General features: G+C 40.7%; 1 protein-coding gene and 1 pseudogene across 2 annotated transcripts; both read right to left on the bottom strand.

Annotated features, from left to right (window-relative positions):
• Positions 1-10,754: 10,754 nt before the first annotated feature.
• Positions 10,755-24,443, bottom strand: LOC307113725 (UDP-glucuronosyltransferase 2A3-like; the record flags this gene model as incomplete). The annotated part of the gene is made up of 6 exons (XM_079795591.1): positions 10,755-11,034; positions 11,469-11,688; positions 14,863-14,950; positions 16,165-16,296; positions 19,368-19,516; positions 23,720-24,443. 6 exons carry the CDS (start codon positions 24,441-24,443, stop codon positions 10,755-10,757), a joined length of 1,593 nt encoding a protein of 530 aa, XP_079651717.1.
• Positions 18,022-18,287, bottom strand: LOC307102246 (protein dpy-30 homolog; annotated as a pseudogene). The gene has a single exon. The product of its transcript is annotated as a protein dpy-30 homolog (transcript).
• Positions 24,444-24,595: the final 152 nt, after the last annotated feature.

The following is a 24,595-nucleotide window of genomic DNA, read 5'->3' as shown; positions in this document are numbered from 1 at the left end:
AATAAAGCCTAAAAAAAGGATTTCTGTGTGTCTTCTGTGAGTTAACACATATAAAGTACTTAGAAATTTTCTAAAAGAGAGTAAATTTTTACTTAGTGTTCACTAATTTCCTTTTGCCTCCTGCAAGCAGAAGGTGGTTACAAAATCAAGATTAGAAACCATTCAGATTTGAAAAGCATACTACACTTTCACATTTTGCTTCATGTTTCAGAAAACAGACATTGATAATTCTAATGTTAAAACCCAAAATTTTAGATTTACTTAATGAATGACTTGTAATCCTTTGAGAAGGAAGGAGTAATAATTCTCAGAGAAAACTCATTCACTGATAAGCAGTTTTCCTTCTTATCAGAGATATTACATAATGGAGATATTAGAATAGTAGAATAATTGAAACTAAAAGAGAGAGATCAGAGACTTTGATTCAGAAAGTCAAATGAAACCTTAGCTGTGATCTCATAGAATTGTTTAATTTTAAAGGCAAGTAAACATAAATATTTCACAAAGCATAATATTTTCTTATACATATAGTAGATATTTTTTATTAGAATCAGGTTTGAAATTTATATTTCCTCATGACTGACCTTCACTTGATTTTATAAATATAGTAAATAAAGTTGTTTTTTTTTTTTTCGGTTGTATGTTACAAATACTATATATTCTTTGCAACTCATATTGAGAAGTATGAGTCCATTTCTCCATCATTTGAATTTGGGCTTGCCTAATGACCTGTTTTATCAATAGAATATGGCAGGAGTTATAAATTCTAAGCCTAGGCCTAGAACTTTCAAAGAAGCTCTTCTGGAATTCTGTTATCATGTGACAAAGCACAGACTTGCCTGTTAGAGAGCTCACATGAAGTAAGAATCAAAGTGCCCTGCTAATCTGCCAAACTTCATACATGTGTGTGAGGCTTTCTTGGACCATTATGCCCCAGCCAAGCTGACAGCTAACTGTATCCTAATAAATGAACCCAGGCAAATCCCAAAGTAGAAACATTAACTGAGCTCAGCCCAAATTTCTGATCTGAAGGATAATGAGCAAATTATATGGTTGCTGTTTTAAACCCTGAGTTTTAGGCAGCCAAATAGGAAGACAAAGAAAAATGCCCCAGATAAAGAAGTGAAAACTCTCCAGGAAAAAACCTAGATGAAATGGAGGAAAAGAATTTACCAGGTACAGAGTTCAAAGCAATGATAATAAAGTTGCTCAAGGAACTTAGGGGAAAAATAGAGTAACTCAGTGAGAACTTCAACAAAAATATAGTAAGCATAAAAAAGGACATAAAAACCATAAAATATAGGAGAACCAAGGTGGCAGCACAGATAAGCACCAGTACTCGCTGCCTCCCACAACCACATCAAAATTTCAACTAAAATACAGAACAATCGTCTTTCAGAACTGTCTGAAATCTGGCTGAATGCAAATCCTGCAACTAGAGAAGTAAAGAAGAAAGTACATTGAGACTTGTAGGAAGGGCACAGGCATGGGCAGGCTGTTCTGAAACCCATGTGTGCGTTTTTGTAATCAGGAGGGAAATCTCCACTGTGGAGGCCTTTCATGAGATGCAAGGGGTACCAGCCCCACAACAGACCTACTCACGTTTCCAGAGCTGTGAAGAGAAGTCCCATAAATTTGGACTGTAAAAAGAAGCAAGTATTATGGCTGAGTGACTCAGAGGCTGCTGCAGTCCCAAGCAGTTCCTCTTGAGGGGCCAGAACATGAACTTACACATCTTTCTCTCCCTTTGAGCTCCAGTGCTGGGCAGCAGCATTGGGGGAATCAGGGACTAGATTGTCTGGCATCAGGGCAGGAATTTGGTAGTGGCTTTTTCTCAGAAGGATGTGCTTGGCGAGTTCATTGTTCATGTGCTGGACATGAATAAGGACCAGTCAAAAATTAAGCATATACTAACTGAAATAAAAAATAATTTACAGGGATTAAACAGTAGAGTGGAATATTCTTAGAATCAAATCAACGATTTGGAATATGAGGAAGAAAAAACACCCAACTAGAAGAACAAAAAGAAAAAAGAATTAAAAAAATGTGCATATAGTATAAGGAGCCTCTGGGACAACTTCAAGAATACCAACATTCACATTATAGGGGTGCCAGAAGGAGAAGAGCATGAGCAAGATACTGAAAACATATTTGAAAAAATAATGACTGAAAACTTCCCCTTCTTGGTCAAAGAAATAGACTTACAAGTCCAGGAAGCACAGAAAGTCCCAAACAAGAGGTACCCAAAGAGGTCCATACCAAGACACAGCATAACTAAAATGCCAAGAGTTAAAGACAAAGAGATATTCTTAAAAGCAGCAAAAGAAATGCAGTTAATTACCTACAAGGTAGTGCCCATATGACTGTCAGCTGATTTCTCAACAGAACCTTTGCAGGTCAGAAGGGAGTGGCAAGAAATACTCAGAGTGATGAATAGCAAGGACCTACAACCAAGATTACTCTACCCAGCAAAGCTCTCATTTGGAACTGAAGGTCAGATAAAGAGCTTCACAGACATGAAAAAACTAAAAGAGTTTATCACCATCAAACCAGTATTACATGAAATGTTGAAGGGTATTCTTCAAAGAGAAGAAGAGGAAGAGGAGGAGGAGGAGGAGGAGGAGGAGGAGGAGGAGGAGGAGGAGGAAGAAGAAGAAGAAGAAGAAGAAGAAGAAGAAGAAGAAGAAGAAGAAGAAGAAGAAGAAGAAGAAAATAAATATATGAACAGTAGTATGGCAATAAATACATATCTGTCAACAATTGAATCTAAAAAAGTAAAATAAATGAACAAGGAATCTAATGAACAAAATAAACTGATGAATAAAATAGAACCGGAGGCATGGAAACATGGAACATGTTGATGAATCTCAGAGGGAACAGAGAGAGGCAGGAAGAGATTAACCAAAGATCTTATATGCCTATATGCATTACCTATAGACACAGACAATAGGGTGGTGAAAGCCTGGGGTGGGGAGGGAACTGGATGGAGGAGGCAATGGGGGAAAAAAGGGGAACATGGCTAAAATTTTCAACAATAAAATTTTTAAAATATTATAAAAAATAACCAGTAATAAAACAGTTAATTTTTTAAATGAAGATTGCACTAGAGGAAATCAGTTACTGTTAACTGAAAGTTTCACAAAATTAGTAATTTTTCTTTATCTTTTAATAATTACTTCTAAAATAATCTGTTTACTTTTAACATATTGTTGGTTTTTTTTTTTCCTTAAATCTGGGAAAATGCTGATTTTCTTAATTTTTAAGGCAATAACAGGTAGATTGCCTCCTAAGCTCCCAACTGCCCTCCCCTGCAGCCTGATTGCCCCCAACTGCCCTCCCCTGTAGGCGTGATTGTCACTAACTGCCTCTGCCTTGGCCACCGCCATAGTGGCTTTGTCCAGAAGGACTTCCAAAAGATATCTGGTCTAATTAGCATATTACCCTTTTATTAGTATAGATGTGGCACTTATTCTCCAAGTGAGCAACTCCAATCAAGGCACAAAGATTTCCTCTTTATAGTCTCTAGTGTATTTATTACTCTATGGCTAATGTTGGTACTTTATTTGCTTTTCCAGTGGCTAAGTAGTAAGAAACAGGTAAGGACAACAAGCAAGCTCTCATTATGGACTGCAGTTAGGAAGATGGAAAAGGTGTTAGGAGTTTTAAAAATGAATTTGTTTTTGACAAAAATTTCAGGATTATCCTGAGGATACATGAGATTGCATTGACATTTCCAGGAAACAATGGGAAAAATACAGGATTATGGGAGAAAGATTGCTTTTTTGTACTTTAATATGGCTGAATATGGAGAAAGAGCAGTGTGAGCAAAGATGGAGAAAGGGGAATAGGGAGTGATTCCCAAAGCCTGGAGGCACCCCTAGTGAAACAGGAGGGACACAGTTCTCCAACTCGAGCAGGTTTTAAAGTGCTGCTGATTGGATGAACAAAGTGAGTTCAGCCTAGGTAAAATTTAGGTGGTACATAGCTTGACTTTGAAAGCATTTTAAAAAAAATATATTTTTATTGATATCAGAGAGGAACAGAGAAGGGGAGAGAGGTGGAAACATCAATGATGAGAGAGAATCATTGATCAACTACCTCCTGCACACCCCATACTGGGGATCAAGCCCACAATCAGGGCATGTACCTGGACTGGGTATCAAACTGTAACCTCCGGGTTCATAGGTCAACGCTCAACTACTGAGCCATGCAAGCCAGGCTGAAAACATTTTAATCCACATAAAACTTGAAGGAATAATTGAAAGAAAGAAAATATTTTATATCCTGTACTATTTATTCAAGGTATCAAACTATTTACTTCCTCCCTAAATGTTATACACTTTTCTACACAAATAATTATCTTTTTTTTTTCTTCTCCATTTACATGAATGAAGCATCCTATCCTTTACCCCTGTTAAGAACAGTCAACCTCAAGTCCTTAGTCTATTTATTGTACTACTTCTTTCTAAATCTTTAACCTCTCCTCTTTGTGAGCTCTTTTGCAGTAAAAGGCAGACATTCATAAATGAGCTATATGTAATTTAATTGTAACAATATTTACTCTTGGCTCTGTCTGCTTATGGTAAAATCCTTCCCCAACCACTAACCAGTAATATTACATTGGGAAAATTATTTAACGTATTTGTACCTCAGTTCTCTTATCTGTAAAACATGTATATTAATAATGATTATTGTAAGAATTACTTGAATTCTTATATTTAGAATACTTAAAATTATGCTAAGCATTTGACACTTAACAGTGTTCTGAAATAAAATACATATATGGATCTTGATGCCTACATTCCTCAGTCTCCATGTTACCTCTCTTTCCCATTCACCATCAGTTTACTTCCAGAATGCTACTTTATGAGAATTGTCTACACATTTTGTATTATTTATTGTTAATTTTTAAATTCTTTATTGTTGAAAGCTTTACATATTACATATGTCTTCCTTTTTTCCCATTGACCTCTCCAAGCTGGCTCCTGCCTCCCAGCACAGGCCCTCAGCCCACTATTGCCTTATTTTCTTATCTCCTATATTGTAATGTAGTTTCTGCCCCCACTATTTCCCTGAAAGAAGTTATACCAGGTTCAGCAAAAAAATCTGAAATCAGATTTTAAAAATCTGAAATCAGATAAAAATAAAACAAGTAGTTTTATTTACATGGCCTAGAATTTATTGCTCTTCTATTTCATCTACTAAAATTATTATTATGGTTCCTGACTTATACACTTCAGGTTTTTCACTTACCTTCTATTTGTTGTACTCAGTATTTCTTTTTCTTTTTCTGTTATCGTAGCCTCTGTCTGTCTAATAAATTGAAGTATTCTTTATCCATTTACTAGCTCAGTAAATAATAATCAAATACCTTCTAAGTCACTGTTGTTAGTTTCTCTGGATGCCTCATCATTTCTCTTTGTTCCCTTCATTATCCACACTTTTTGTAAGTATGCTTTTCATTAAAATTTCCGTATTTGGATCATTTGGAAGGAACATTGTTATTCACAGGGAAACTGAGTTATTCTGAGTCAGAATAGTCCCTTTAGTGTGGTTAACAAGAAAATGCACCATTAACTGTTTATCATGTTAAAAGAGGGCTCAAAGCTTACTAAGCTCATCTAGATATATAAAAAGCCAACGACCATAACGGCCATAATGAACATAATGACCGGTCACTATGAAGCCCACTCTGGCCAGTGTACCCGCCCAATCAGGGGGTGGGGCTAACCAGCCAACCTTGCGGCCCCTCCCCCCTGCTGGCCTGCCCCTGATCGGACTCTCCCACTCCTATCAAGAGTGGGCCTCTGGCCAAACGCCCCCTCCCTTCCCCCCAGCCAGCCCACCCCTGATCAGCCCGTCCAACCACTATAGACCCACAGCCCCTCCCCTGGACCAGCCCCTCCCCCTGGCCAGCTGCTCCCCCTGGCCAGCCCACCCCTGATCGCACCCCCCCACCCCAATAGGGTGCAGGGTTGGCTGGTCAACCTCCTGCAGACCTTACTCCCAGCTGGCCATGCACCTGATGGGCCCCCACCACCCTGATCAGCCCACAGTCCCTCATCCCTGCTGACCCCACCCCTGATCACCCCCCCACCCCAATAGGGGGTGGGGCCAGCCCACCAACCTCCTGCAGCCCCTCCCCCTGCCAGGCCTCACCTCAGATCTGCTTCCCCCACCCCATTAGGGGCAGAGCCAGCTGGCCAACCACCCCATGGCCCCTCCCCCAGGCCACTGGTCCTTGATCCACACCTCCCCACCCCATACAGGGGTTGGGCTGGCCAGCACACCGCCCACAGCCCCTCCCCATGGCCGTTCCCACCCCCAATCAGCCCCAAAACCTCAAATTGAGGTGGGGTCCACCGGCCAATCACCTGCAGCCCCTTCCCCCAGCTCACCTGACCCTGATCAGGCCCAATCAGGGTAAGCTGGTCAGCCAACCTCCCGCCATCTCCTCCTCTCAACAGGCCTAACCCCGATCCACCCCGATTGGGGCCAGGTTGGCCGGACCCCACCCATGCACGAATTCATGCACTAGACTTCTAGTTTTTAATAATATGGAAACTATGCCACATATGGGTATGTGAGCATAACCTATTCAAGAAGTAATCTGTAAGTTACATTTTTTCAGTTCATCTAGGGCATTAGTGTTATCTACTGAATGTTCTGGATGCATTAAATTCGTTATACTTAGAACATATTACTTTTTGTATCGTCTGTGGCAGATAGAAATACTAGTGATGTCAGCATCATGGCAGTTAGATGATCCCCTTATACCTCCTTTTAAATCCAGAATAAGTTGGTTGTATGTAACCTAACAAAGTTTTCTCTGCTCACCAGGGCACCTGTGGGATCCACACATTTGTTATATTTGTATCTGAAGGTGGGTGTATTGGAATGTATAGGAAGGCAAGACGGGGGAAGGACAGGGATGGTACACACCATCCCGGTTCCATGGCTTTCCACAGATGAGCTGGCAGACCCAGCAAATGCAATAAGGGGGGAAAGTGTCAGGAAGTAGCCTTGACACCACTGTTTGTGGAGGATAAGAGGGGCAGCAACTGCTCTGGAGCCCATGAATCTGGATCCCTCCCCAGATTGCAGTGGCTTGCATCACTTTGCATTACTGGATAGCCTGGTCACAGGAGACATCTCTCTGACATCCTGGTCACAGGACAGTGGTGCCAGAAGCTAATGGAAACCAGATAGCAGGGTGGCAGGCTTGCAAACATGGTTACCCCTCGACCTGCCACATCTCCCCCTACCCTGGTGGTAAGACCCAAGAAACAGGTAACCCAAACACAGAAGGTACCCTTTATCCTTGGCAGCTCCTCCTCTGCCCAAGGTTCTTCAGTTAGTGGCATGATCTAAACCTTTATTCACTCAGAATCAATGTGACCTCTTGGCCCATAGGTCAACGCGCAACTACTGAGCCATGCTGTCTAGGCTATGAGTTTTTCTTTTTCTATATTTTGTTATATTTGTTCATTTGTTACCTTTTGTCTTATATTTCACATTAGAGGCCCAGTGCATGAAAATTGATGCCTGGAAGGGGGGTCCCCCAGTCCAGCCTGCCCCCTCTCACAGTCTGGGAGCCCTCAGGTGCAAGAGGCGATCCAGCAATCAGGGGAAGGCGACGCTCACATCACACCTCTGCTGCTGTCACTGCCAGCAGCGCAAGCCTCGGCCGGCCCTGGTTACCTGAGCCTCGAGCAGCTCTGGGCTGTTGGGCAGCCACCATCTGAGGCTTGTCTGCACCTCGGGCCAGCCCTTGAAGGATGAGCAGCTGCCATCTGAGGCTTGCCTGCACCTTGGGCATTGGCTGGGCAGTTACCATCCGAGACTTTCCTGCACCTCAGGCTGGGCCTGGGCTGCTTGGGGGCTCAGGGCAGGTCCAGCTGCACCATTCGCTTCCCGTACCCCCCTCCCCCTCCAAACTGGGCTGAAGGGACTGTGGGACTCTAGTGGCAGGTGGAGGAATTGGGTGCCACCATCTTGTGGCTATAGGCACCACCATTTTATGAGTGCATGATGGTTAATTTGCATATTCCCTCTTTATTAGATAGGATATGAATGAAACCATATGTAATGAATTTGTAGAATAAAGAGACTAAAAAATTACAATGATCTTACATTCACACTATATGACTTTTCTGTAGGAAATGATTTCTTTGATTATACAGTATTACTAGTGGCCCAGTGCATGAAATTTGTGCACATTAAAAAGTAATTAATTAGAGGAAATACTTTAATATTGCTATTTGCCCTTTCTCTATAATAGAAGTGTTAGAGATGAAAGAAAATTAGTAAAATGTATATGAAAAACTTTCTCCTGTCAGAGTCTGGGGCACACCGTTGGACCCAGAGTCAAGTGCCCAAACACCCGTGTGCACCTCGAAATTGCAAAAGACCAAGACCCGGCCAGCCCCACCCCCGTGAAGCCCTGCCAGGTGGGGGGGGTGCAGTCTCAGGTCCCCCAGCCTGGTGGTGGGCAGGGCACACAGCCTCAGGTCCCCTGTCAAACCCCACTGGGCAGGGGTCACAGCCTCTGGGCCCACATTAAACCTTGCTGGGTTGGGGGGTGCAGCCTCAGGTCCCCTGGCCCAGGGCCAGGTGGGGAGGCACAGCCTCAGGTTCCCCAGTGCAACCTCAGGTCCCCCGGCCTGGCACCGGGGCAGGGGGGGTATGACCTGAGGTCCCCAGCCTGGCACTGGGGCGAGGGGGGGGCGCGGCCTCAGGGCCCCTGTCCTGGGACAGACAGTGCGGCCTGAGGTCCCTCTTCAAGCCCCCCAGGCAGGGGGTGTGGTCTTTGGTCCCCTGACCCGGTGCCGGGGTGGGGTGCACAGCCTTAGGTCACCCTTTAAGCCCCGCCAGGCTTATGGCACAGCCTGAGGTCCAACATCAAACCCCACCAGGCTGGGGGCACAGTCTCAGGTCCCTGGGCCCAGCACAGGGGTGGGGGACACAGCCTGAGGTCCTCTGGCCTGGTGCCAGGGTAGAGGGTGTGGCCTGAGGTCCCCTGTCAAGCCCCGCTGGGCTGAGTGCATGGCCTGAGGTCCCCCATCAAGCACTGCTGGGCTGGGGTCGCAGCCTCAGGTCCCCTGCCCCGGCCTGACGCCATGCAGCCTCAGGTCCCTGCTCATCACTTGTTATGGCTCGTTACGGGAACCCCGCCTCCACTATGGGTGCAGCCATCTTGTGTTATGGGAACCCTGCCTCTGCTGAGGGCATAGCTATCTTGTTATGGTGTTATGGGGTGAGGGTCAATTTGCATATTACCTGTTTATTATATAGGATTATTTAAATTATAAATACCAGTGATTTTTAAATATAATAAATTGACATTTAACATTCAGATTATCAATTTTACTGGTCTTTAAAAATCTCATTAAAATTAATAAAACAATTTTTATATAATTCTTTAATTTCTTTTTTTTAAAATAATCTCTTTACTTTTAAAACATTACTGACATCTTCACTTGTTGGGGGGAAAAAATCATTCCATTGGTTAGCTTTATTGTCTAAAGACATGCTCAGAACTGTCCCTAGTACATAAAAGGCACACAGAAATATTTGTTGATTAAAGGCAAAAGATGGGATAATTGTTTGGTAGGGATTGTTATGGACGAAACTGTGTACCCCTCTCAAATTTATATATTGAAGCCTTAACTCCCAATGTGACTATAGTTGGAGGTAAGACCTTTAACAAGATATTTACAATAACTTAGGTCATGAAGGTCTACTCTAAGGACTTGTATCCTTGTAAGAAGAGGAAGAGACATAAGGCATCTTTTTCTTACCAGGCGAATACAGAGGAAAGGCCGTGAGAGGACAAAGGTTGAAGGTCACTCTCTTTAGTCAGGAAGGAGGCCTCACCAGAAACCAACTCTGCTGGCATCTTTTTTTTTTTAATATATCTTTATTGATTTCAGAGAGGAAGGGAGAGGGAGGGAGAGATAGAAACATCAATGATGAGAGAATCATTGATTGGCTGCCTCCTGCATGCCCCCTACTGGGAATTGAGCATGCAACCTGGGCATGTGCCCTGACAGAAATGGAACAGTGACCTCCTAGTTCATAGGTCAACCACTGAGCCACCGCAGCCAGGCCCTGCTGGCATCTTCATCTTGCACATCTAGCCTCCAGAATTGTGAAAAAATAAATTTCTGTTGCTTATGCCGCTGAGACTGCAGTATCTTGTTATGGCACCTGAGCAGACTAATGCTGAGCTTATTGGAAACTTTGTAAACATTCTGAAGCAGAATGCTTTATCATCATTATTTTCAATTTTGGCCTAATCCAAACAACATTGGGCAAGTAGAGAGGCTTATTTAAAACAGAAGCCTTATTTTCATAGCAAACTAATTTTTGAGGACACTTCCCTGTTTATATGATCACTTGCAACTGGTGAACTGTATAATTCTCAGCTCCCCACATTCATGAAATTGGCTCATAGTTTGTTATTTCCAGCAATCATTATATCACTGAAGGTTATACAATTAAAATAGTGATATCATGAATATAATTTTTAGAATTATTAATGTCCCTGTGCCAGAAAGTGGATAAAGAGGAAGAAGGTAAACCTCTCTGAGGATATCAAAGAAGAATGGGACATGCTCACCAGTTAATGATCTTGTGGAATTCTAGGCTGTTTCTTTAGGCTAAAAAAAGAGGAATTTGAAAATTGAAAACAAGAAGGAAGTGCAGGAATAAACAGGTTTGTCCTCTCAAATCTTTGCCTAAGTTGGAAAGATCTATTCTCTCTTTTTCCTCTTTCCAGTTTTACCAAATTTTCGACAAGAAAATAAACAACATTTTGTGATCAAGAATATAGCAGATGCTGCACAGGCCAGAAGGAACACAATCACATCCAAAGAGTGGTACTGGAACCAGGTGAGGTTGTGAGCAGCTGCCCGCAGGTGTTTGGCTCCTTTGTGGCGCATGACGTACTCGATCCAGAAGACCGCTCTATCTAGAGGTTTTATAGGTTGATCGTGGTGAATCCTTGATAACCTCATCACATTCTCTTTGTAGCTGGAAGGCAAATAAGGAAGAAGGCAAAAGAGAAAGAAATGAATGAAATTTTATTTTTGTTTGTCACATGATACCTGTTATAAAAATTAATCTAAGGGCCACAGAATTATTACATGAACACTGCTCATTGTACAGCATTTAACACTTATAGTAGGGAGATGATAAAATAAATATATTATTAACAGAATGTGGTTAAATGCAGGCATAGAGAAAATAATAAGAATAAAACAGTTGTTAATTGAAGCCCAATTTTTCTGAGCTGGAAGGGTGACATTGTATGAACTGTACTTTCCAGAAGATTTCCACCACCAAGATTGTGAATGGTCCAAGATTATGGGAAAAGGTCCATTAAAAGGTAAGCATAATCTCTAACATTTTTTTGTCTGGTGCTTAATACAATCAGTGGTAATCCTTTAGAAGGAAGTAGTACTTACGAAGGATCATTAATGACTGTTCTCAAGGCCTTGAGCAAGTCTGCACTTGTCATTGTGTGCATGTTCACCTCCACAGCCGCTCCTTTGGCCTTCATGTGAGCAATATTATCATGCTGATCAGCAAACATGGGAATTCCCACCATAGGGATCCCATGATAAATACCTTCATAGATCCCATTTATTCCACCGTGAGTGATAAAAGCTTTGGTTTTTGGATGACCTAGTTTGGCGATGGAATGAGAAGTGGGTGAAAATGTTTATTATAATGCATGAACAGAAATTCAGAGAAAGAAGAGGCAGATCTATGGGATAAGTTACTGAAGAAGGCCGTATTTTCTACTTTTTTTCCTGTGGGGCACTGCTACCACAGAAAATTGTTATCTCAGGAAAAGAAGGCGTTAATTCCCTCTGTATTACCCGAAAATCTTATATTAATTCACAGCAAGTATGAATGTATAAAATTAATGGTCAAATATTTAATTACTAGAGGCCTGGTGCACAAAATTCGTGCATGGGGGGGGTGTCCCTCAGCCCAGCCTGCACCCTCTCCAATCTGGGATCCCTCAGAAGGTTGGACATCCCTCTCACAATCCAGGACTGCTGTCTCCCAACTGCTCGCCTGCCTGACTTTCTGATTGCCCCAAACCACTTCTGCCTGATAGCCTGATCACCTCCCTAACCACTCCCCTGCCAGCCTGATTGATGCCTAACTGCTCCCCTGCCAGCCTGATTGCCTCTAACTGCCCTCCCCTGCCAGCCTGGTCACCCCTAACTGCCCTCTCCTGCAGTCTAGATTGCCCACAACTGCCCTCTCTTGCAGGCCTAGTTCCTCCCAACTGCCCTCCCCTGCTGGCCATCTTGTTGTGGCCATCTTGTGTCCACATGGGGGCAGCCATCTTTGACCACATGGGCGCAGACATCTTGTGTGTTGGAGTGATGGTCAATTTGCATATTACTCTTTAATTAGATAGATAGAGGCCTGGTGCACAGGTGGGGGCCGGCTGGTTTGCCTTGAAGGTTGTCCCAGATCAGGGTGGCGGTTCCCTTGGGGCATGGGGCAGCCTGGGCAAGGGGCCTGTGCTGGTTTGCAGGCCAGCCACGCCCCCCGGCGACCCAAGCAGAGGCCCTCGTATCTGGGATTTATTTATCTTCTATAATTGAAACTTTGTGGCCTTGAGCGGATGCCAGGGCTGGTCAGAAAGCTTGGCTTCCTCCATTGCCAGAGGCAACTCAAGCCTCCTGCTCTCTCCAGCTGCTGCCATTTTTGTTGGGATTTATTTATCTTCTATAATTAAAACTTTGTAGCCTTGAGCAGAGGCCAGAGCAGCCAGAGTGGGCGGGGAACCTTGGCTTCCTCCATTGCCAGAGAAACCCATGCTTCTTGCTCACTTCGTGGCCGTAGCCATCTTGGTTGGGTTAATTTGCATACTTGCTCCTGATTGGCTGGTGGGCGTGGCTTGTGGGCGTAGCAGAGGTACGGTCAATTTGCATGTTTCTCTTTTATTAGTGTAGATGTCTTTTTGAATTGGAGGTAAAATGAAAAATATTTACTATTGTTAAGTATTTGTTGATATTAGTTTTTATGTTATTACTAGAGGTCCAGTGCATGAAATTTGTGCATGGAGGGTGTTCCTGAGCCTGGCCTCAACCCTCTCCAATCTGGGACCCTTCGGGGGATGTCCAACTGCCTAAACTGGCAGTCAGACATCCTTCTCGCAATCCGGGACTATTGGCTCCTAATCACTCACCTGCCTGCTTGCCAAATTGACCCTAACCCTTCTGCCTGCTGGCCTAATTGCCCCGACCTTGCTCCCCTGCTGGTCTGATCGCTCCTACCTTGACCCTCTGCTGGCCTGATTGCCCATACCTTGCCCCCCTGTCAGCCTAATTGCCCCTGCCTTGCCCCCTTGCTGGCCTGACCACCTCTACCTTGCCCCCCTGCCTGCTTTATTGCCCCTAACCTCTCTGCCTGCCTGCCTAATCACCCCTAACTGCCTCTGCCTGCCTGCCTGATTACCCCTAACTGCCCTCCCTTGCCAGCCTGATTGCCCCTAACTGCCTCTGTTTCGGCCCCCACCACCTGGCTTTGTCTGGAAGGAAGTTGGACATCAGGAAGATGGCTGGTCAACCTGGTCAAATTTGCATATTACCCTTTTATTCGTATAGATAGGTTATATAGGATAGGATTGCTTAAATGGGGTGGGGGAAGCCTTTTTCAGCAGGAGGAGATGCTCTTGGCAGACAAAAACACATAATCCCTATATCTGGACTGATAGCCAGCCATATGCACTATACTGCCAAACTGGTCATTAAAAAATAGAATCATTTTCTTACACCTTGCACCAAGTAGCTGTTGCCCTTAAAACCCCTCCTCAGCCCCCACCTTAGGTTCTGCCTTCGCAGTTCACCCAGATTTGGTTCTCATTGGTCGGTTTCTATGCCAGGCAGCATCAAAAGCTCCGCCTCCTAGGCAGCCATTGGCTCCTCGCAATTCACCCAGATTTGGTTCTGATTGTTCGGTTTCTATGCCAGTCAGCATCTCTGGGTCTATCTCCGGGCCTGATCATAGAGGTGGTGCTGATCAGCAGCTGCCCCAGGCTGCGGGCAAGCAGCTGAACTGCTGACATCTGGGAGAGAGAGAGAGAGGCAGGGCTTATCAGCAGTGGCAGCGGCTGCTGGTGAGGCCAGGAGAGAGGCAAAGTCTGATCACCCTGCCTCTCTCCCGGCCTCGCCAACAGCCGCTGCCATTGCTGATAAGCCCTGCCTCTCTCTCTCTCCCAGAGGTCAGCAGTTCAGCCCACTCACCCGACTGCACATGCAACCTGGCATTTTGTCCAGGCTGCTGGTGACTGGGCTGAACTGCTGACCTCTGGGAGAGAGAGAGAGGCTTGGCTGTTGGTGAGGCCGGGAGAGAGAAGCAGGGTCTGATCACCCTGCTTTCCTATCCTGGCCTCGCCAGCAGCCATTGCCACTGCTGATCAGCCCCACCTCTCTCTCCAAGAGGTCAGCAGTCCAGCCCGCTTGCCTGCTGTGGGCACAGCCTGGTATTCAGTCCAGGCTGCTGCCAAGCAGGCTGAACTGCTGACCTCTGGGAGAGTGAGAGATGGTTGGCTGCTGGCGAGGCCGGGAGAGAGAAGCAGGGTCTGATCAACCTGCTTCTCTATCCAGGCTTTGCCAGCAGCCACTGCCATGGTTGATCAGCCCTGCCACTCTCTCTCTCTGAGAGGTCAGCAGTTCAGCCCACTTGCCTGCTGCATGTACAGCCTAATGAATGGTCGAGCCTCCGGTTGTTGTGGATGTTACAATCCTGGCTCTTTATATATATAGATTAGCTGTTAAATAATTAATCAACTTGTCCATCAACTACTATAGCCTTTCTTCCACTTAGTCTTACCAAGAAGATCATTCTGGGGTAGCCAGTCATAGAGCTGAGTATTGGCTCCTAATTTGGCTGGTTTCTTCCCTTTGTATCTCCATAAAACCTGTGGAAGGCAGTGAATATATTTCACAAGTAATACCACAAAATAATGATGTTTTAAGGTTGTAGAGTTTGTATTTATCATGCATCTACTCTATTTTAGTTGATAGTTGAGAAGGGAGTATAGAGGTGTACTTTATAACCACAAAGAAATAGTGGGACTGTTTATAACAACCTTTTAAAAAGAGTTTGTGGTAGTTGCCTGTTATCATTTTGTCTATTATCACTAAGAACTTCCAGGAGTGAGATTGTTAGTGAAGAATTAGAAAATAATGCCATGCTAGCCTAATAAATCAGAACTTGGGAGTTAAAATTTTTATGGCCACAGGACCTCTGTATAAATTTTTGTCACTGGCAATCCTAGCTTGATCTTCATATTAGTGTTTCTTACAAATATCATTGCTTTAGATTTTAGCTACTTATTTTTTGGATGACTGGTTATCATTTCATCCTCCATTTCTTTCTATTTTCTTTTTTCTCCCACAACTTCTTTTTTTTTAAAGTAAAAATAAGGTAGTGATTTTGCTTATATTCCATAGTTTGTTGAAGTATTCTGTTTGGTTTGGTTTCTGCAATTATCATATTTGCATTTATATATAATTTTTATAGAATTTTATGGAATTTAACCAAATGTACAAATAAAAAAAGCTGTTGGATATTTTATAAATAGCAATATATAAAGAGCTGCGATCTAAGATGGTGGTGATAACATTAAAGTGAATTGAATATCATGTTAGGACATGAAATTTGCTAGACTATATTAACATTTCTATGGCCTTTTAATTCGAGAAAATGTTAATTAAAATGCTAAATGAATCTAAGCTTCTACTTCTGTGCTCAACTATGATGAATCAAGTCCTAATACAAATAAATACATGGAGGATATTCTTATGCAGCCTTCATACCTATGTTTGTCATTTCATTTCTCCCTTTTCCTGGTCCTGGAGTAAATGCACTTCAGAACTATTTTGGGAGTCATTAGAACAGACCTTAAGATTTCATGAAAAATGGTGCTTAATGTTTTCATCTCTATTTCATTGAAAACAAATTATTGTAGCAGCAAAGGTCAGCAAGCAAGGTCCAAATATGCCTACATGGACTATTGTAATGTTTTACAAATTTTTACTTAATACTGGTACCTGATATGTTAAGTGTAAAATGAGATTCAATTTTCAGTGGGAAAGACACCAACCCAGCAGGATTAAAGGTTGTACTAACCTTCTGTGGAATCTGGGCAAGGGCTGAGGCAATAAGATTGCCCTTTTCTTCTGTGAGATTTTGGATGACTGAACCCAGAGAAAACACCACAATACCATCTTTGCCTGAGCTCAGGACAAATTCTTCTATTTCCTATGGAGAAACAATTCTTTGTATTACAGATCTATAGTATTATTAAGGAATAATAAAACTCTTTTATACTTTTAAAATAAAGATTCAAAGGGAATTGTCAGAGGACTGGTTAGATTTTTAAAAAATCTTTGACATTTAGAACCACCTACTCTCTTTAGGAGAAAATATATAATGCAATATACAGATAATGTATCATAGATTTATACATTTGAAACATATAAATTTATTAACCAATGTCACCTCAATAAAGTTAATTATAATAAATAGATAAATAAAATCTTTGGCTTATATACATATCATTGATTAGTGAAAAACCATAGAACCAAACCATTATATGAGAGGGTTAGGTGATAAGAATACAGTATATTTCATGGTTGATGGATTTTCATGTTATGCACCATGTTTAATTTTATTAAAAACTGAGTACTTCACAAGCTCATAAAAATATTCTTGAAAAGAAAGCCCCCAAATGGGTCTGAATTAGGCATCTGACAGTTTACATCTAATAAATCATTACTGTGTTGATCTGCCTATGGCTTCATTGATAATTTTCTCATGTTCAAGTCTTCCTTTATTAATATGCCTAAGCAGATATTTGTTAGAATTGTGGTATCTATAATAATAAAAGGGTAATATGCTAATTAGACGAGGCATCCTTCTGGATGTCATTCCGGACATCCTTCCAGACAAAGCAGGGGCCAGAGCGAAGCCCGGGTCACGGGTACCTGCCATTGGCTGGAACAAAGCCAGCCTAGGCCCCAGGTGCCAGCAGGCGGCTGGAGGGAAACCAGCCTGGGTCCCCGGTGCCAGAGGGAAGCCAGTGCCTGCAGCCAAGGGAAGGAAGGCCTACTCTTGCATAGATTTCGTGCATCGGGCCTCCAGTATAGTAATAGTAATGTATTGGAAAAAGAGATATAACATATTTTAAAAGCTCTATAATCATAAATCACTTTTAGAAGATAGTGATTGCCTATCTTTCTGATGTATAAAACTCCCAACTCAGTGGACACTAGCTACATGTTCTTAACTTCAGCCTTAGCACCGAGTTGATACATAGCTACTTCTGTAAATTAAACTGCCTCACCGTTTAGAGTTGTGCAAGTTGGCCATGAGAAACTCTGGGTTTAGGCCCAGTCAGATCATATTCTATGAGAACGATATCCTCTAGACATGCATCATGTATTCCTTGTGAAATCTTTTGTGGCAACTCTGGAGTCACATATTCCCCAATTAAAGACTGTTAAATGACCAGAAAAGAGATGATGTCAAAGTTGACTATGTCAGCTTCATTAATATTAGGAGGACATATTTGACCCCACAAAATTATCTTGTTATTATTTTGATTCACCTCCCCAAACACATGGAGTTTGAATAAAATGTGTGTGTGTGTTCTTGATTGACAGACCTGTCATCATCATTTTTGCTTTCTTTTGATGTCTTAACACTTTATTTTGAAGGTGATTTAAAAAACAAATTTAAGGACAATCAGAGAAAAAATGCACAGAATACACTCATTAAATAAGTATTGTGATGAAATAAAAATAAGTGAAATACGTTTTCTTCTGCAACTCTATAATAAGTTGTTATTCTGAAGTTTCTTATACTTCTAAAAGGGAGGTGGGGGAGTTATGATTATTAAAGCTGCCTCTTAATCACAGAAACCAAATTTTTCTGTTCTTCCCAATAAGTCAGTTTCCATCTTCCAGCTCTGACTTTTTTTTTTTTTTAAAGATATGATGCTAGAAATTCAAAAGGATTTGGTAGTCTTTCCTTTGCAAGTACAGCAATTTTCTGTAATAAGATAGGCATAACAATCTGATCCAGGTAGGTACATTTGGCAAAGACTGCAGATCCACTTTGCGTTTTGATGATTTTTCTGCATTAATATTCTCAGTTTTCACTATCCTCTCACCATTATCTGTGGGACTATTCTCAGAATGAGGATTTTCTGAAACCTGTGCCTGTCTTTCCAGCATCTGCTCTGGCTCCATGCCAGACCCTGCAAGTCACAGTTTCTGGATACCAATCCATGCCGGAGCCTTCCATTTCTAAGAGCCCTCTGTAAAATAAATCAAGAATTCTCCTAGGAACATCATGTACCCTAAAAACTTCCTAAAGGGATTTTCAAAATATCCTCACAGTACAAGTAAATGCGGGCGTTCCTCTTCACTCACTATTGATAGTTCAACACAGTACCTATGTAATGCTTATCTATTACTCATTTGTTTCTCAATACTGTTTTCTTTTAACATCCCTGACACTCTACATTTTTTCTTTGAAGACTTAAGGATGTGGTATATAATTATCTTTTTTATTCCAAAAGAAACCTGTCATCAGGTTGGTAAAGAATCAAGCCAAGATTGGGTCTCTCATTTTCCTGAACTCTTATGCTGGTGACCTCCAATATTTCCTTAGCTGTGTGTTGAGCTTGAGACCACATATTACCCAATGACTTCTAGAAAATTCTTCCTGAAAATTCCACTTTTTTCTTTAAGTAAATAGTCACAATATAGAACTCATTGTATTAGTCTCAAATAAATTTTATTTTATGTTTTCTATTTCAGTGGAAGCCATCACTATCAAATAAACATTGAAAATGAAAATCCAAGAGTCATCTTCATTTCCTTCTCTTCCTTTAACTCTTACTTCCCCTCTCACCCAGCAAATAGCATGGAACTTATCCCAGGGTCTCATGAAAGCATGTTTATCTCCCAACCATCATAATATATGCCCATTTTCATAACTTTGTCACGCTTGTGAAGAATACCACTGTAGTGTCCGTAGTGATTTTCATGGCACCAGTTTCCAGTTGCTCCTATCAATTATCCTTATTGTAAAAACAATGATATTTTAAGATGTGCTTCCATCATGCCATTTTATTTTCAGCCTGATTTCCCAATATAATACCTAAAATACCTATAAATAACTCACAAGAGCCCTCTGGCATGGAAATAGAGTTGGCCATCCAATGATATTCAACATCATGTTTCCTTACCAAGACTGTAAGCTTTAAAAGGAAATCAGGTATCATATCATAAGGTACATAAAGTCCATCAATGCTGTAGTCTTACCTTAGGTAATGGTTTGGCAGGTTTGCAGTGCAATCCTCCAACAAATTCAAAATTAGGTAGGTATGGACGAGGAAATTCAAAATCCCAATATGTTCGAATTAACCAAATTTCAGCTTTCCCCAGAGTCTCACATAATGTAGTGGGTCTTCCTGGAAAAAAAAGTTGGGTAGAGGGAATTAGACTATAAGTTAAATGGGAAAATTGCCCCACTAACTTTATGATTAGCTATCAAGGGAAAATTAAGTTTAGGTCTTCTAGAATAATACGGCTTTTAGATGTAAAATGAAAACGGTTATTAATACATTAAAATAGAATAAAAAAGAAAGAAAAATAAGTAAAGATGAAAGAAAGAAAAGAGAAAGTAAAAAAGGAAAATAGATTATTTGTAAGTTTATTTTTACAATATAAAAGAAAACTAACATGTAAACACAACTCCAAACTGCTAATTAATTTATTGCTAATTTTTTCTCTCCAACTGAATGGCAGATGATAGATTAGCTCCACAATATCTGCACCAATCACCCCTCAATGGTTTCTAGTTTTCTAGTCAGGAATATGTCCATGTCCTCTCCAGCATGTTTTAATTTCAGGATTACTCATATTGTTATAGAATCCCATCAATATCAGTCGACCTCATCCTTCTGAGTTATATCTCATCACTTCAATTCATGGGACACTATTTTATTAGTAAGAATCCCATGAATAATTCATACTCATGATGACCCTCTTTTTGGGATATGTGATACATAAATACATACTACAGTCATCACACACCTTTTTACTGCTGCCTTACTGATGTGTTTTGAAGGATATTTAAGGTATTAATTTTAGGTTTTTATGCAGAAGAATGACTAATTGCAAATAACCAAGTCATTAATTTCTGTTCATAAAAAATACACGTTTTATAACTGAGAGGAAGGGAATAAAAACAGATGAGAATCCTTTTCACTTTAGGATTCTTATTAAAGTTGATGGTGACATAAACCCAGGGAGGAAAGCCTCATTTTATAGTCATTTTTAATATGAGGTCATATAGTCCAAAGGCTGTAATTTGATAAGGAAGAAGCTTTGACCAAGGACATTCAGTTTGAAATTGCCAGAGATTAGATTAGAACTCCATCCCTTTGCTTCTGAATTAATGTGTTTTTGCCATCTGGATGTCTACTTTTTTTGAGACTCAAATCCTGCCTTGATTACAAACCCAAAGGTGATATTTCTATTAGTCATTATCTTATTTAAATTATTCATTTTTCTGCTTAAGTGATTTAGTTTATATGACCTTAGCTTCATTTTAGAACAACAACTTAAGGCAAATAGGAAAATTCTACATTTAAAGTAATGATTCAGAATAATGGGTATAGAAGGGATAAATGGAAAGAGAATGAAAATGAATTTAAGTATAAGACAAACTGTAAATAATTTCATAAATTGTATTTGAAATGTTACATATGAGTAATTATGGACATGAAACAGAAATAAAATTGACAAATACCCATTTTCTTTTAGTTATATAATTTACATAAAATTGAGTTATATAATCAGAATGGATACTTCTAAATATATGTGTGTTATATGGGTAATTTAATTAATGGGTTAAATTTTAGCTACCAAGTAGATATTATTATCAAATGAATCTGTTATATTAAGTGAGTTAAGTGGGATGGTTTTCAATTTTAAAGACTTCTTGCCTGAATACATTATTAGTGCAATTTTTGTTTAATAGAAAAAGCTCTTATTTTCCTCCTAATATAATGCTTCTGTCCTCTTTTTCTCAAGTTGAGGCTTTTCAGAGGTCTTTACTCATAATTTTATCATGTCAAAATGTGACAGTGACATATTATAGTTTTAAGTTTCCACTGAGGGTAGATTTGAGCCAAGATTCTTGTATTTTTTTCCTGTATTTATAACGCCTAGTAAGTAGTGTGCTCCCAGCATGCGTAATGATTATATAATTAATTATAGCAAGTCATTACATTTGAGTTTAAATCATGGGTATATAGAAGTTTTTTTTTTAATATATATATATTGATTTCAAAGAGGAAGGGTGAGCAAGAGAGAAGAAACATCAATGATAAAAGAGAATCATTGATTTGCTGCCTCCTGCATGCCCCACATGGGGGATCTAGCCTGCAACCCAGGCATGTACCCTGACCCAGAATCAAACCGTGACATCCTGGTTCATAGATTGATACTCAACCATGCCATCCGGGCTCAAAGGTTTTTTTAAGTTGGTTCCTCTGAACATTAGTTCTGTGAAACAATTTGATATTCAGTGAATTAGATTAGATCATATATTTAGTGCAAGATATGATCTTTTGTTTGTTTGTTCTTGTCTGTGCTTCTCAAAGATAGTTGAAGTAGAAGCCTGTCTGAGTTGATTGATTGAGATCTCAGCTAAGTGTATGAAATTGCAAATAAAAGCATTTTAAGCAGAAAAGGCAAAGATTAAAAATAGGTTGAATAGGTGTATATCAACTATTAATTAATGGTTCTCTTTAACTGCCCAAGACACAAAGTCTTTTAGGATTTTCTCATTACTTTTTCAGATTTTGTGTAGCATTCCCCCAAGAAATATAAAGTATCCTAGGAATATTTTTCACAACCAGGCACGATGAACCTGTCCAAATACTCAACAAAATAATAGCAAATAAGACTCAGCAACATATTAAAAAGATCATACACCATGACCAAGTGGGATTTATTCCAGGGATGCAAGGCTGTACAATATTCACAAATCAACAAACATGATACATTACATAAACAAATTGAAAGACAAAAAGCACATGATTATATCAATAGATACAGAAAAAGTGTTTGAAAAACTCTGAAATCATTTTTGATAAAAACTATCAGCAAAGTGAAAATAGAGGAATCATACCTTGACATAATAAAGGCCATATATGACAAATGTACAACCAACATAATACCCAGTTGGCAGAAACTAAAACCATTTCCCTTAAGAACAAGTATAAGACAGGGATATATGATTTTATTACTCTTCTTCAATATATATTGATTTCAGAGAAGAAGGAAGAGGGATTGAGAGAGAAAAAAACATCAATGATGAGAGAGAATCGTTGATCGGCTGCCTCCTGTACACCCCTACAGCAGATGGAGCCTGCAACCTGGGCTTGTGCTCTGACTAGGTATCGAACTGTGAGCTCGTGCTTTATAGGTCAACATTCAACCAGTGAGCCACACCAGCCAGGCTCAAAGATATTTTTATACACCAATAATGATCTATCAGAAAGAGAAACTAAAAAAAAATTCCATTTACCATTGCAACAAAATATTTCAGATACATGGAGGGACCTGGTGATGATTATGCTAAGCAAAATAAGCCAGTCAGAGAAAGAAAAATATCACATGGTGTCACCTCTATGTGGAAACTAATGGACACAGTACACTGATGAATAAAATACAACCATATGAATGGAAACATGGAACACACTGATGAATCTTACAGGGAAGGGGGAAGTGGGGCAGTGGGAAGAGTTTAAGCAAAGAACCTATGGATATTCATGCATGGGTAGGGTCCCTAGTCCTGACCAGCAATCAGGGCCGATCGGGGCCTTCAGGTTGCTGGCCTGGGCCTGCCTACATTCCACGCCACCCCCGGTGGTCAGCGCATGTCATAGCGAACGGTCGAACTCCAGGTTGGTTGACTTCCCGAGGGGATAATTTGCATATTAGCCTTTTATTATATAGGATATGCATTGCCCATGAACACAGAAAGTGGGATGGTGAAGGCCTAGGCATGGAGGGACCTGGGAAGTTGGGAGCAAGGAGGGATTAAAGGAGTCGACGTTTGTAATACTCTCAACAATCAAGTCAAACAAACAATGGCTGACACCCTGTTCTCATAAAAATGGTATAAGATTGAGTGTAATCATCACTAATTATAAAAATTTTTTGCGGTGGATACAGATGAATTAAATATATTTGTTAATAATCATCTGTTAGCTTATTACTGGTATCAGACAAGTAGGTTATCTTGCTCTTAGGATAAACATTATACTGTCTTCACCAAGAATAGCTATAATTTCCTCTAATATAGAAACTCAATGTACTGTATTTATGTAATATCCAAATATGACAAACATTCCTTACAAGTATCAAGTTGTCTTATGAGAAGTGGTTTGATGATTATAAAGACAGAGTAACCATGGCAAGAGATTTTTGTTTCCATTTCCACTTAGTTTTGATAACTAGTTGATTACTGTTACTGGTAGAGTTTTAAATGGAAAACAGATATTTTAAAATGTATTTCTTTCATTTACTTAGATTTCATTCACTTAGATTTCTAAGTTTATTTTGATAACAAGTTTGAAATAAAAAGCAAAATGTCTTACCTAATGCCTCACTGTAAAACTGGTCCCAAAAATGAATGTCATAATCCCGGATCCATAAGTCAAAGAAAACGGAAAGCATTGTATTTTTTACTCTTTCCAGAAAGGTCATTCGGTCGGTAAGTCCCACCATCTGAACAGGAACATAGGAAGGTGGAGTGGGGAGTTTCCCACAGTGTTTCTCCTTCATGCCTCCCATAGACACTCTTAATGTGAACACAAAAGGGACTGCAAGCAATTCAGCCACCAGCTCTCCACAGGGCATCACAGGGTCTATAAGCATTACATCGTAGTTGGTTCCCTGGAGCTTCCTCATGAGTGTCTGGTTGTAGACTGCACTCTCACACAGGGTTTTTACACTTTCAGTTACTTCAATAAAAACCTCATTCAATCTTACTGTGGATCGCCAGGGCGCTAAGTTTGGCAAGTCATTCAAAATTACGTCCAGAAATTTGTCTTGTGCTTTCTCTGCTAATTCTTTCGGATATTCTGGATGTAATACCTCGAAGTTCAGTGGGGAAGGTTTGCTGTAGTCAATGAGCTTAGTATGTGGAAAAGTCAACACTGTTACCTCATGTCCTTTCTTTGCGAGTTCCTCTAGAATGGTCTTTATATTAAGCCAATGGCTCATGTCAACGGGCCATACCAGAACCTTTCCACCGAATCCACAGCCAGCACTACAGAGCTGCAGCAGCAGAACCGCCAAAGCCCACTTCTTAGATAACATGACAGCAGCTCCGCCACTCACTGCTCTGTTGAGGCTTTAGGGTGTTTCTGCCCAGTGCAGAGACCAAATGGCAATAAAAACACATAGTAAGTTAAAAATTAACTTTAAAGGGAAACGTTTTTGTGTTATATGCAAGGTTAATGTTTATTGGG

This window comes from Cnephaeus nilssonii, assembly GCF_951640355.1.
Source record: "Cnephaeus nilssonii genome assembly, chromosome: 1".
Lineage (NCBI taxonomy): Eukaryota > Metazoa > Chordata > Mammalia > Chiroptera > Vespertilionidae > Cnephaeus > Cnephaeus nilssonii.
Note: the sequence above shows the minus strand (reverse complement) of the source record. Positions and strands in the feature narration are given on the sequence as shown.